The 14,857-nt window shown below is 39.2% G+C and overlaps 1 protein-coding gene across 13 annotated transcripts in view; it reads right to left on the reverse strand.

Annotated features, from left to right (window-relative positions):
- The window catches only part of EPB41L2 (erythrocyte membrane protein band 4.1 like 2), a 125,442-nt gene that overhangs the window by 61,163 nt on the left and 49,422 nt on the right, over nt 1-14,857 (reverse strand). For 11 of the 13 annotated variants that reach the window (XM_054819627.1, XM_054819626.1, XM_054819625.1 and 8 more), the window contains 2 exons: nt 13,336-13,817; nt 11,772-11,972 (listed from right to left, as the gene is read on the reverse strand). The exons of 1 other annotated variant lie outside the window; for it this stretch is intronic. In XM_054819627.1, the coding sequence (XP_054675602.1) occupies nt 11,772-11,972; nt 13,336-13,803 (669 nt within the window). In that variant the 5' untranslated portion in view covers nt 13,804-13,817. The remainder of the gene's footprint in view (nt 1-11,771; nt 11,973-13,335; nt 13,818-14,857) is intronic. One more of the 13 variants, XM_054819629.1, reaches the window with a different exon arrangement.

Here is a 14,857-nt window from a genome sequence, read left to right on the forward strand (position 1 = left end):
TATTTAATTAGACCAGTGATCGAATGCAGTAAACAAACCCAACAGGATCTTCATTTGCTTCTAACTAGTAATGATTATGCAGTTAGTACTTCTTTTTGTTTGTTTAAACTGTGTTATCTTCTACTAAAACCCAAATTACATTTAAAGCAGAAAATCTGAACAAATCTTTATCACAGATCCCAAATTTAATGACAAAATTTCCTCTCAACTACTTCAGAAACCACAGAACAAGAGGACAAAAAGCAAGTTGATTTCCCTCCCATGAAAGCAAGAGGCACATATAGATCACGCTAAAAGATCAATAACTTACACCTGCTCCCACAGATGTCAATTATCAGGAAAGAAGTAGTGCAAATGACACAATTTTGACCTGTGCTAAAAAATTTAAAAATAGCTTCTAGAAATTAAATATCAAACATTCCAACAGTCTGCTCACCCAAGCTATTAAAACTCAACTGCTATCACATCTCAAATATTACACTATTGAATCATGAACCTAAGCTATTTTATCCTTTAATATGGTCCTGTCATTTTAAGTAAGCACAAAGTTGTATTTTTGCAAATACTACTCAACATCTTTCATCCTCACATACTTTAACAAGTCTCTCTGATTCACTTACATGCTACTATCCTTATAAGTGAACTCAACTCTCTTTAAAGAAAGTAATAAAAGGTAACTGAAAGTCCCTAACAGTTCACAGGCTGTGAAAGTTCTTTTAAGTCACGCTCCTCGAGAACGATTCAAACAATAGTTTCTTCCTCCTCTGCAGGCATTCACACATTACTCTGAGGAGTCTGAGGCTATGTGGACATTATCTCTAAGAATTACAGTAGTTTTAAGGTTAAAATAAATTCATTTAATTAATTGCTCATGTTCTCTATGTATGCACATGTTGTGTATATATAACTCATCTTCTTTAGCATAATAACTCCATACAACATTATTTCATTATGTATTTCAGAAGTTTCCCAGAGACAGTGAGCTTTGGACATTTTTACATTAAAGCTACAGAATGCAGAAAATAAATATATTTTGTTAATATGGAACCTGTGGACGTAAGGAACTTCCTACATTTCGGTCTAAATGTGAGAGGGCTTAAATACAACATTTCAATGGAGGTTACTTTGCTTCCTTATGAAACTTTCTGACTTCCCAAAACCCCCCAAAAAATCAAGTTTGAAGAGTGCCTGGTATGAAAGTTCATAACTCTACTGCCATTTAAAGTTTTTAATTCCTCAGAGCAAGTAGCCAAAATGCAGAGCAATCATTTACACACCACATATTTTATCAACTATCCATGATACCAATGCATACAGAGATACTGGTAGTAGAATTGACTACAGTTCATTTCTAGGAAAAATCAAAGATCATAAAATACTTCAGAGTAAGAATTTCAAATAACAATGAACTGAGGAATAGGTTTCACCTGGTACAAGGCTTCACTATGCTGACAGGTCATGGACTTTTCTGGGCAATAGTTGAGTACCTTAAATGTTTTATCTATGCTGGCATTCAGACAAGAATATTTGGAGAAGCTATACTCAAGAAAAAAAGCCTATAAATCAGGTCCTTCAAATTTGCATCTTCAAAAGCTAAGTGATAAACGTACAAAGGCACATGAGAAAAAAACTGAAGGAAATCATGACAAAAGAAGCTGAAATATCTGTTCAAACAGTTCTGTAGGAAAAGAATTATTGACTTAAAGTTCAAACTGGCAAGTTCATACCTGTCAGAAGACCTATTAAGGCAAAATAAAGAGTTCTAAGGGCAAAAGAACAAACGGCTTACTCTCAGAGGTGATAAGTTAATTTACAAAGTAACATTCAAAACAGAAATATCTGAGATGTGCTTTATACTGGAAGCCAAATATCAAGCACATCAGGCATGCCCTGGGCAACTGGAAAGGCCTACAAAACAAGCCAGAAATAATTCCATTGTCACGAAAGAACTTAATTATCAATATACAAAACATACAAGTAGCAAAGAAACAAGAAGAGTATAAAGGTACCTGTACTCCTACAGCAACATCTGATGACAAATTCTGAACCATGAAAGAACAGCATAAAGTTACAGCCATTTGCAAAGATGTCTCTATTATCACAGTAAAAACACGCTGATTTGCCATGAGTGATCTGTTTGGTTCCCCCCCCCCCCCCAAACAATTTCATATATAAGCATGCTATCTCAATATGTTAAAGCTATTTTTTCTAACTGAGCATCTCCTATCTGTTTCCATTCTGTGGCACTCAGGAACAAATGACACAACACGTTAGAGAGACAACACAAAGAGGAAATAGCTTTCAGAAACAATGTGTCACAGAAAACAATTTTTGTTTACTCTGAAATATCTCTCAATGCATTCTACATGTCACAAACAAATATACTTCTTTTTGTTCCAAAAGGTGCTTTGATTCAACATAGATTCTGAGAAAATGTCTTGTTATGCAGAAGTTACAATCAATTTAATTTTAACGAGACTTTAAAATGTAATAAATCCCAATTTTATTCATACAATACAGGCTAAGTTTGCACATGTACTTAATACATTCAAAATAAACTAAAATAATTCCAGTTAGAACAAAGTGCATATCCATGCAAATTTTGTACTGATATAACTAAGTTTATAATTGCATTGCAATTTGTGCTGGTTTTTGATTTTGTTTCGTTTGTTTGTTTTGATAGTACATACATTCATCAGAGTTCCTTATAAATATTTGCTCCCAAAATTCAACTACTTTCTGAAGATTCCAGGGGGGAAAAAGAAAAAAAAAAAAAAAAAAAGGTAGAGTGACATGATATATGATTCCCTTATGCAAAACCTACTTCCACTCCTGCTGTTCTCAGTTGGCAATAATGTAGCATTAACGTTTGCTTACAGGGTATAGGGATAAGAAGCCCTAAAGCCCTAGAGCACTCCCATTTTTCCTGTGTAAACAGGAAAAATTTTATATTGGTATTTCACAATGCACTTGTGAAACTCCATGATCAAACCAAATACCAGAACATCTTTACAAACGTTGCTCAGCTAAAAAAACAAAAAAAAAAAAAAAAAACAAAGAAGAGAAGAGCTAGCAAAACACCACAATCTACTTACTGTCCCTGTCTACTGGTTACTGCCACGGACATACTGCATTTTCACCTAAGCATATTGTACACCTCTTATTCATAGAATCATAGAACGGTTTGGGTTGGAAGGGACCTCAAAGACCATCTAGTTCCAACCCCCCTGCCATAGGCAGGGACACCTTCCACTAGACCACATTGCCCAAAGCCTCATCCAACCTGGCCTTGAACACTTCCAGGGAGGGGGCAGCCACAGCCTCTCTGGGCAACCTGTTCCAGTGCCTCACCACCCTCACAGTAAAGAATTTCTTCCTAACATCTAATCTAAATCGACCCTCCTTCAGCTTAAACCCATTACCCCTTGTCCTGTCACTACACTCCCTGATAAACAGTCCCTCTCCAGCTTTCCTGTAGGCCCCTTCAGGTACTGGAAGGCCGCAATTAGATCTCCCCGGAGCCTTCTCTTCTCCAGGCTGAACAACCCCAACTCTCTCAGCCTGTCCTCATAGGAGAGGTGCTCCAGCCCTCTGATCAGCTTCGTGGCCTCCTCTGGACTCTCTCCAACAGCTCCATGTCTCTCCTGTACTGGGGCCCCCAGAGCTGGACGCAGTACTGCAGGTGGGGTCTCACCAGAGTGGAGTAGAGGGGCAGGATCACCTCCCTCGACCTGCTGGTCACACCTCTTTTGATGCAACCCAGGACACAGTTGGCTTTCTGGGCTGCAAGCGCACACTGTGGGCTCATGTTGAGCTTCTCATCAATCAATACCCCCAAGTGCTTCTCCTCAGGGCTGCTTTCAATCCATTCCTCGCCCAGCCTGTAGTTGTGCTTGGGATTGCGCCGACCCACGTGCAGGACCTTGTGCTTGGCCTTCCTGAACTTCATGCGGTTAGCACAGGCCCACCTCTGCAGCCTGTCAAGGTCCCTCTGGATGGCATCCCTTCCCTCCAGCGTGTCAACCACACCACACGGCTTGGTGTCGCCGACAAACTTGCTGAGGGTGCACTCGATCCTACTGTCCACATTCAAGCCCTTGAAAGTCAACCTGACTAATTGTGCTGGGGTGGAGGAGGAAGACGCATGGGAAAAACAGATTCATGTGAATCACCCGCAGATAAACCTATATTTTCTCCCGAAATTTAACGCTACTGTGTGTTAAAAGATGGGTTTTGTTTTTTAATATTGAAGTGCAGAACTCTTACCCTAAAGCAGTTAAATCAAGCCATTCAAAAAAAGTCAACTTTTTTCTTAATCTGTGGATGAATTAGCAGCCAGCTTTTTCTCCAGTGAAGAACTGTCAGCTTCTCAGAAATTGTTATCTATGATGCCATGTGCAAGCAGCAGCAACCACATGGAAACACCATTTCTGCTGCATATAATTCAGTATTCCGTGCATAAAACAAGTTAAGACATACTCAGAGAAAAATAACTTGGATGCGTGTCAGTCTCAACACCTCAGAATGTCAAACACTTCAATATCAAACATTATCTTTGAAGGAAAACTTCTGGAACTTGTAGGTAATAATTCAGAAAGTTGGAATAAGTAACACCAGCCACTTTAAGAAGCCTGTGTCACCAGATGCATAAGGAAAGCTCACAGAACATGCAACACAGCTGATCATGACAGAGCCCTCCACGGTGCAACAGGCTGAAGACAGAACTTCCAAAGAGTTCCTGCGCTTCTTCGTTACTCTCTCCAAGTGATGATATCAAGAAACTCTGTAACAGAAATCTTAAAAAAGGATGTGGGATCTATTCAGGCAACTTCTGAGTCTCTAGCACCACAAAAGAGAGACTTGGAGTAGTTGTGTGTAAACTGAGCCTGGAATTGCCAGGAAATTTATTTTCCATCCTCCCCCACTTATCCTATTTATTATGTGCACTCTTCAGAGTCCCATTGCTTCCTCTTCTAGACTTACCAGGTGCACAGAGAATCTCATGTTGACACCTTTTGTAAGAAAGAAAAACCAAGAAAGGAGAATAAAACTGTTTCACTGGCTTAAATAGTCAATGGCTGCACTAAAGAATTAAACTATCTCAATTTCTTTGACTGTAAGTGATTAAATTTGGTATTTCAAATGCTAAATAATTATTTTGAAAGGCCAGTCTTAAAGAGATCAAGGACATGAAGCAAGTGGACCTTGCGGCAACTTGTTGTCCTGGTTTCAGCTGAGAGGGTTAATTTTCTTCACAGTAGCTAGTATGGGGGTATGTTTTGGATTTGTGCTGGAAACAGTGTTGATAATATAGAGATGTTTTTGTTATATGGACCTGTTGTTGAGCAGCGCTTACACAGAGCCAAGGCCTTTGCTGCTTCTCGCACTGCCCTGCCAGTGGGATGGCAGGGGGTGCACAAGGAGTTGGGGGGCACATGGACAGGACGGGTGACCCAAACTGACCAAAGGGATATTCCATACCATATGACATCATGCTCAGTTTATAAGGAGCTTGGGGGAAGACAAAGAGGGGGGGGTGGCAGCGTTCGGAGTGACAGCGTTTGTCTTCCCAAGTAACCGTTACATGTGACAGAGCCCTGCTTTCCTGGAGATGGCTGAACACCTGCCTGGCAATGGGAAGTGGTGAATGAATTCCTTGCTTTGCTTGTGCATGCAGCTTTTGCTTTACCTATTGAACTGTCTTTATCTCAACCCACGAGTTTTCTCACTTTAACTTTTCCAATTCTCTCCCCCATCCCGATGGGGGGCAGTGAGCGAGCGGCTGCGTGGTGCTCAGCTGCCAGCTGGGGTAAAACCATGACACTTGTGTCCACTCAAAAACACAACATTTAGCTACACTGCAACTTCTGGAAAACAGTAAAAATTGTATTAAGGGAAGGCTATTCTCAAAGCAACTTAACTCTGTCCTCTTTGAGCTGAACTGTGTTAATACTACACAGACTTAAACCAAATTTTTGCTGGTTTTGAATACAGATGCTGCAGAACACAAGAGACAGAGGCACTTGAGGATAAAATTGTAATATTTGAGTTTGGTCACAAAAACATGTCGAGAATTAGATATGAGTACCTTTCACTCAGAACAGTAAACCTGCTTCACGTAAACAACAAATGTTTAATAAAGATTATAATTTTTTCAATCTTGCTTTGAAAATTCTTTTCCCTCACTCCCTCAATTAAAAACAAAGGCACTGCCACACATGCCAACACACAGCTCACAGCTGCCAAGACAAGAAGATCCCTAAGCAATATGGGGATTATTATTACAAAAACCAATCTGTGGTAACCAGGACAGAAAACAGATATCTCAACATACACCAATTAGCTTTAGTCATATCACAGTTACAAGACTTCACCTAGTCACTTAAATTAATCCCTCCACCTAGCTCAGCTTCATATTGCAGAATTCAAGCGTTTAGGAGTATAGCTGAACTCAATTTTCAGCAAGTTAGGATATCCGTTTGTCACTTGATAAATACTAAAAGTCTAGTGAAGCATGGAGAGCCTGATCCAGACCAACCTCTAGAGAACTTTTGCTGCTTAGTCTAAATCTCTGAGGTAATACACTTCTAAAAACGAATTCCAGATGAACTTCTTTTGTTAAGCATGAACTTTAACCAAAGACTGTAACCTCTTTTCCAATGCAATTATTTTATGTATTCTACTAAAGCTCACTAGCATCTTACTGAACTGAAATACCAATTTTTTTTAAGTTTGAGAAAATTCTTTCTATATCCAGTTAACTTTGAGAAATTATTCCAGTTTAATTTCTACCAAACATCACTTTGCAAAATAAAGAACAAAAGCAACTTCAACAGTTGAAAAATAAATAAATAAATGAAAAAGCTAGGTTTTGGATAAGATGTTATATGAAACAAGGTTTAATTCTTTCAATATCCAAAATTCAAAATCCATGTTATAAAAAATGAAGTATGTTGGAAGTGTTTTAAAGCACTGGAGCTGAAGAAATGTAGCCACAAATATGTCTACAACTAAATTAAGCTCACAAAGCAAAAGAATATAAGCAGGATAGAAATCTAACTACCACATGGATAGTAGAGCTGTTTCTAGTCTACTGAAATTGCATTTCTTCCTAAGCACACAGACTATTGTCAGTGGATATTCTGTTCTTTCAGGAAAAAAGAAAAACAAGATGGACAGAAAAAAGAATGACAATTAAAGTAAAAAAAACCTATCAGAATTGAGACACAGGAAGCCAGCTAGCACCTTAATCCATATTAAGATTACTTTTTAAAATAAAGGAAAATAGAGGGAAATAAAAAGACAGGTGTCAGACTAAACACCTGGCCTAGATCACGGAATTCAATGAGTAGATTCAAAAGAGAGCTCCTGTTTTAGAAGTGTTTTAATAGGGACTGCTAGGAATGTTAGCTTGAACTTATCTGTATTCCCAGACAGTATAAAGTCTCAAAGTATAGTCTTCAAATTGTACAGGTGTGCAACAAGCTTAAGGAAGTTCTTCATTATTTAGGGATTTATTGTTTTATTTCAAAAAAGCTAAAGAAAACCAGGCACTTGGGCAACAGCAATAAAAGGCTGAGATTTTATGGAACTACTTTTTCCTGCAAGTAGAGGAAAAAAAAAAGTGAGAAGTGACCACCTTGCTAAATGGACTACATACAAAACTATTAAATTTGAGAACCTAAGAAGATATGAAACCAAACTACAAAACCAAACTCCAGGATTACTACACCATCTATGTTAAATTTTGTTTTATATATGATTTCTGTATGTATTTCATCCATTCATAGATATATGAATATATAAATAAAAAGACTTTTCAAGAGCTTTTAGGTGACAAAAATCCTGCAAATTTAGACCATTAGCATGCACAGTCCTACACAATTTGTTCTGGAGACCAATTATTCTGTAGTATATTTTTCACATTCATGTTTATTATCATAAAATGTTTTCTTCTGTAAGCACAGCATAAAAATAAGTAGCGTTAGCTAACATTAATGAAGGCTTCACTATCGCTTTTACGGTTGACTTCATTTAGGGTGAAGTGGTCTACACTTGACATTGTCAGGGAGAGATCCATGTAGGGCTGAAATATTGTACTTGAAGAAACATATACTGAAATTATTTGGGTTTAACATCAAGAATAGGAATTGTTTAACATCAAGAATAGGAATTATTTAACAATTGGAGGCTTTGGAAAGCTTTTATTACTAACAGCTACAAAAATGTAAACTTTAAAAATTCCAGCAAACTGCAGCAAAACATTCCCAAGTAGTATTTCATATTGATAAACAATGAATACATTTCTGAGTTGACAGGAGGAATTTTATTAGAGAATAGGTTTGAAGAAAGCTGTCCTAATGTGTGAAATAAGACTTAAGTTGGGATGAAACTTCTGAAAGTCTTAAAATCAGGTAGGTTTTTTCTAGTTTACTCTGTTAGTTTCACAACATCTCAAAGCACAGGTGAACAGTATACATCCAGTATTACATTACAGTGCACAAAAGGACTTGTACACAACGAGCAATTAAACTACTAGGAAGCCTAGTGAAATCCACAATCAGTAGAGACTGACCGACAGAGACTGGAAAATGGAACAACACAAGAGAAGACAAAAGGTTTCAAGCAGAAGACTGTACTATGTGGTGGGTTGACCCTGCCTGGGGGCCAGGTGCCCATCAGAGCCGCTCTATCACTCCCCTCATTCACTAGACAGGGGAGAAAAAGTACAACGAAAAGCTTGTGGGTCGAGATAAGGACAGAGAGAGATCACTCACTAATTATCATCATGAGCAAAACAGACTGAACTGAGAGAGGAAATTCATCTAATTTATTACCAAGCAAAACAGAGTAGAGGAATGAGAACTAAAATCAACTCTTAAAACACCTCCCCCCACCTCTCCCATCTTCCCAGGCTCAACTTCACTCCCGGCTTCAACCTCCTCCCCCCTCAGCGGCACAGGGGGACAGGGAATGGGGGTTACGGTCAGTTCATCACATGTTGTTTCTGCCACTTCTTCATCCTCAGGAGGAGGACTCCTCTCATCGTTCCCCTGCTCCAGCATGGAGTCCCTCTTACAGGAGACAGTCCTTCACAAATTTCTCCAACGTGAGTCTCTCCCACGGGCTACAGTCCTTCACAAACTGCTCCAGCGTGGGTCTCTTCCATGGGGTGCAGACCTTCAGGAGCGAACTGCTCCAGCGTGGGTCCCCCACGGGGTCACAAGTCCTGCCAGCAAACCTGCTCTGGCGTGGGCTCCTCTCTCCACGGGGCCACAGGTCCTGCCAGGAGCTTGCTCCAGCATGGGCTTCCCACAGGGCCACAGCCTCCTTCAGGTGCCTCCACCTGCTCTGGCGTGGGGTCCTCCGTGGGCTGCAGGTGGAATCTCTACACCCCCTCATCCTTCCTCCACGGGCTGCAGGGGGACAGCCTGCTTCACCATGGCCTTCACCAGGGGCTGCAGGGGGATCTTTGCTCCGGCGCCTGGAGCTCCTCCTCCCCCTCCTTCTGCACTGACCTTGGTGTCTGCAGAGTTTCTTACATCTTCTCACTCCTCTCTCCGGCTGCAAAAGCTCTAACTGTTTTTTTTTTTCCCTTCTTAAATATGTTATCACAGAGGCGCTGATTGGCTTGGCCTTGGCCAGCGGCGGGCCCGTCTGAGAGCCGGCTGGCATTGGCTCTGTCAGACACAGGGGGAGCTTCTAGCAGCTTCTCACAGAAGCCACCCCTGTAGCCCTTCCCGCTACCAAAACCTTGCCATGCAAACCCAACACAACTACCACAAGACCTGTAATGCGTGTACTACATCAAAAATTGAACAATTTACATTACACAAAAATGGGAATATTTTGAAGGAATAAACTGGATCTAGGTAATGCCATATCACCACTTTCATCCTTAGATCAATCTGAAATATATATCTAGATGTCTGGTTTTAGACAAAGAGCAAATTTTAACCACTCTTCATAACTCAGATATTCAGTCTAGGCACCACAGCTAATCAGTCACAACATCCTGCAAAATGTAACAACCACATTCCCAAGTGTAGGCCAGAAAAACTGGTTTTTTCCTTCACTGTAAACAAATGGATTCTCTAGTGCAAAGCATAAGCCAGAAATGTAAAGGAAGAGTTGACTTCAGTGAGGAAATGTGTCACCTTCTATAACAAATACTAATTCTCCACATAAGTACCAATGCATTGTGGTTCTAATATTCACTTGCTGTGGGTGTTGTATTAGGTACCATTTTGCAGAACACACTGAATCATATCACATTGCTTGGTCACATCTTTAGCTTACTGTACCCATGAATGAAAATTATGGTATTCTAAACTAGCAGCTTACATGGCCATAGAAACTTCTTATCACCTTACAGCCAACTCACATGACTGGAACAAACAGAGACGAGACAAATTTCACAAAGAGAAATGACTACAACTGGAAGCAACAAGTAGAAGTGGAGCATCAGAAAGCCAGACTTCACCAGCTGTTTAATTCACTGGATTGCTCTTTTCCCCAGAAGTTTACAAATAACTGAACCCAAGAACAGCTTAGAGCTCCAGTCCTGTGAAAGCAACTGCTGAAGAGCAGAGGGTTGTTTAGGATTGGGATGCACCTGTACAAGGGAACCAAGACTCATCATTATAATCTGCCTTTGGTGCTAACTAGCTGAAAGAACTTTCAAAATATCACCTATGCAGCCTTTGAGATACAGAGCCACAGTCTTCAGGTACTGTGAACACAGTTTTCAGGTGTTTGTAAAGTTTACTGGAATTACAAAATAGAACTAGACAAATTTTTATATGTTCTACAACCAACTGGCTGCAAGTATGGTTTCCAAATCTAAACTTTCCTACAAGGAATATTGTCTTTTTTCCAAGGGGAAAAAAATCCAGTATTAAATAAATGAGCTTCTTTCTGGGGCATCCATCAATCCAGCATGAAATGGGGAGTTTCTAGTTAAAACAATTCCCAACCCTTCAGAAAGTGTGCCTGAAGAAGTCATGCAGTTTATAATAGTCAGTGTTGCATCTTCTACTGGCAGAAGTGATTAAATTGAACTTTCTCATTGAGAACAGTCTCACACCTTTGTACTGAAATGACAGGCATCTTTTGGGAGAAAGTAGTAGCCTGAAGTAATCTGCTGATAAGATCTACTTACTACCTTACTTATATATGCAGATATTTGACTGTTACATCTGACTTAACAGACAGATATACACAATATCTAACCCAGAGATTCACAGTTGTAAACAAGCAATCCATGCAGCCATGAAAATTTGGAACTAGGACATAACTTTAAATACAAATATGTATTTTATACCTGTAACAGAATTTTTCTTTGAAGCAAACTTTAGTTCTCCTGCTGAGATAACTTAAACAAAAAACAAACAAAAAAACCCCAACCAAAACTTACGAACTAAAGACAACTTCATTAGTTCCTGTGACACTACCTTCAGGAAAACCTTATCTTTTGCAAACAAAATCAAGTTTGAGCTGTCAAAGGATCACCACTGAAAGGATTTATATATTGCATTTTACCTTATTTACTAGTGTACCTCAGCGTGCATTTTTAAGATAAACTGATAAGGTCTTAAGGATGGAGTTTTAAAGTGAAATATTAACTGGCCCTAATGATAGCACTGTGAATGTAACATTCTAACAAGCTCACTAGATATACAAAAATGTATTTGTTAAACTCAGTGCAAGAAAGCAAATTTTCTTTTTCTCTATAGAAAAAGAGCTCTTTATGTAGAGACTTGATGCCTTACCTCTAGGTCACAGCTGTATTCTGTGCCATCCAGAAGCATCACTTTACACTGCACAGTCTTCATTTTCTTGGGAGACTTCTGAGGAATGTTTTCTGTTTTAATTTCAGCTGTCTGCACTTCTTTTGTCTCTCTTTTTTCTTTTTCTTCCTTTTCCTCTGCAACTTTCTCTACTTCCGGTTCTTTACCATCTTCTTTGGCAGACTATATAAAACACAGTTAAACAATGATTGAAACTCAGGAATGTGGATATTTTTAACTTGTTCATTTCTTTTATAAGCTATCAATAAATACGACATTAAGCTTTCATTAAAGTTAGGCACATACTGGAAGCACAATAAGCATTGTAAACATTAAGGTCTTCCTTTGGGGACCAGATATTCTTGCTCTCAAAACACAGAAGGTGCCTTTTTTTTCTTTTCTTGAAATAAGACTTTTTTTTAAATGTTTTATTGGCTTTTTTCCTAACAGAAATAAATTTAACAAGAAGCTCCAGTAATACAAAACTAAAGAAACAGTGCTTATGAAACTCAAGTTATACAAAAATCACATGAGGTTGGAAGGGACCTCTTGAAATCATCTAGTCCAATGCCCCTAGGGCCCCTCTAGGGCCACCTAGAGCAGTTTGCCCAGGACCGTATCCAGTTGTGGCTTGAGTATCTTCACAGATGGAGACTTCATAACCTCTCTGGGCAACCTGTTCCAGTGTTTGATCCACCATCACAGTAAAAAAGATTTTTTGTGCTTTGAGATGGGATTTCATGTTTTTAATCTGTGCCCATTGCCTTTTGTCATTTAACTGCACACCACTGAGAAGAGTCTGGCTCCCTTTCATTCCTCCCTTTCATTCCTCCCTTCAGGTACTTATACACATTGGTAAGATTCTCCTTGACCCTTCTCTTCTCCAGTACCAGCTCTCTCAGCTCCTCGTCATATGAAAGATTCTCTGTGCCCTTAAATATCTTTGCCACCCAGAACGTGAGGTTTGAGTGTTAAGAACTGACATGCAACTTTAAAAAAGCAAGACTCTGGAGCACTGCAAAAGGTGACGTTTGCCTTGGAACTCAGCACCAGCCTCCCAGAATGAATCAATAAGGACAGTGACCACAAGCACGGTTTCTAGGTAAAGGATAACAAAAATGGTGATCACAAGGACTCAGAGAGAATCCATTCATTATTCGTTGTGGTAAAGTCACTAAGGAGGTAGTCATGCAATCCACTTGCTTCAGAGACAAAGCTGACTTAAGAAGCTTCTCCTCTTATGCCTGCTCATTTCTACCACAATGATACAGTTCAATGCTCCTTTGAACTATGCCAAAGTGGGAGGTTACACTAAAATTAGACATCTAGAATGACTTGTGCAAAAAATGGTCTGCCACACAGCAGGAATCTTTAAAACCAGCTATGCTACTTGTAACTATATCAACTCAACTGCACAAGATGCCAGATAGCAGCTGTCATTTTTATCCTGATATGATCCTAACGAAGCTTTACATGAATTACATAAATCATGAATCAAGTCTCATTAAAATTACTCCAAAGCATCTATTAGCCTTCCCACATGTACCTGTGTTTCAGCACTATTAACAGAGCGTTTTTCTTCTTTGTTGTCTGCTTTAGCATTATGCTGATTTTCAGCTGCTGCTTCTAAGCTCTTTTTTGGCTGAGCCACCCCCTCTGGTGTCTGGCATTCACTTTCTTCAACTACTCGTTCTTCCTCTGTGGTCCTTTTCTTGGTCTCATCTTTGGGCTCTGTCAAGGTATATGATTTTTGTTTCTTAAGCCAGGGGGGAAGGAAACGAGAAATACCCTTGCTTTCAGGAGAAGCTTTTTCCTTCTTCTGGCTACTTGGACTACTTTGGCTAGTTGGTGCTGGGACAGAGGAAGAATCTTGAGCTTCTTCAGAGGATGTTTCCCTGGATTTTTGATTTTCTGGAGTCTCTGATGCTTCTTCAGGCTTGTCCTTGGCTTTGTCTGGTCCTAGCTGCTCAGAATCTTTCTTTACTTCAGTCTCTGAGCCAACTTCAGTTGTCATTGTCACAACTTACACTAAAAGAAGCAACAATAAAAATAGTTTTGTTATGTAGCATCACTACTTTTACTGACTTGTACATTATTTGCAGTAATTTGTAGTAATAATCTACAAGAGTGTCTAAATTAAACTTATTTGGGTTAAAGAAATTAAGTTCTTTAACTCTTTAAATTATTTTCAAATTCTCAGCTCACAAGTAAAACCAGTAAGCTAAAACTCAGCGCTCTGCAGATAAAGATTTCCAAAAATAGTACTCTAGAGAGATAGATCTACCAATAGTTTCCTTCTCCTTGATAAAAATTCAAGTGTGCTCACTGAAATGCATTTGTTTTATTATAAGCTACTCGTAAAGTTATTGGCCAAGATTATATCATGCGTAACTCCAGTTCTCTTTCTACTGGGCTCCTTGGTTGCTCCAGAAGCTCAAATTTCCGAAGAGCATCCACCTTCTCTAGTTAAACTGGTAGATGCAACCCCCCTACTATTCAGTGACACTTATCAATATAACACAAGTTTTATACAGAAAGTCTTTCTGAATCAAGAAAGAGCACATGCTTCTAGTTGTTCCCTTTACATTAAGAAAAGCCATTCTTGCCTTAAAAGAGACTTACTTAAAATATCTATAGCCTTAGACCTTATATAACTCTTTGTCTTCCTTATCATCCACACCTTTTCAGCATAGAAGCTGAAAGTAGGTTTGCAGTTGACAGTACCAGAAGACCACCTTGATTTTAAATGGGAAGTCACAGCTTTAGTATTTAAGTTTTAGTTTATAGTCAAATCTGTTGCATGTAAAATTAAGGGTGTATTTTCACAATTCCCTTATCTCAGTCCATGGTGAGCCAGTGGTGGGGATGGAGGAAAATGAAGGATGAAGCTTACCAAAAAATTGGAAAAAAGGATGGTGAGCATGATACTGAGTATAAACAAAATAATTAGAAATTGTAAGTCATTGATACTGTGGGAAGTACTAATAACACTAGGAAGTGTATGAGTTCATACCGAACAACATAAAATCATATATAACTGTTGTACTCTCTCACCACTTCTGCCCGCT

Source organism: Grus americana, chromosome 3 (genome assembly GCF_028858705.1).
Source record: "Grus americana isolate bGruAme1 chromosome 3, bGruAme1.mat, whole genome shotgun sequence".
Classification (NCBI taxonomy): Eukaryota; Metazoa; Chordata; class Aves; order Gruiformes; family Gruidae; genus Grus; species Grus americana.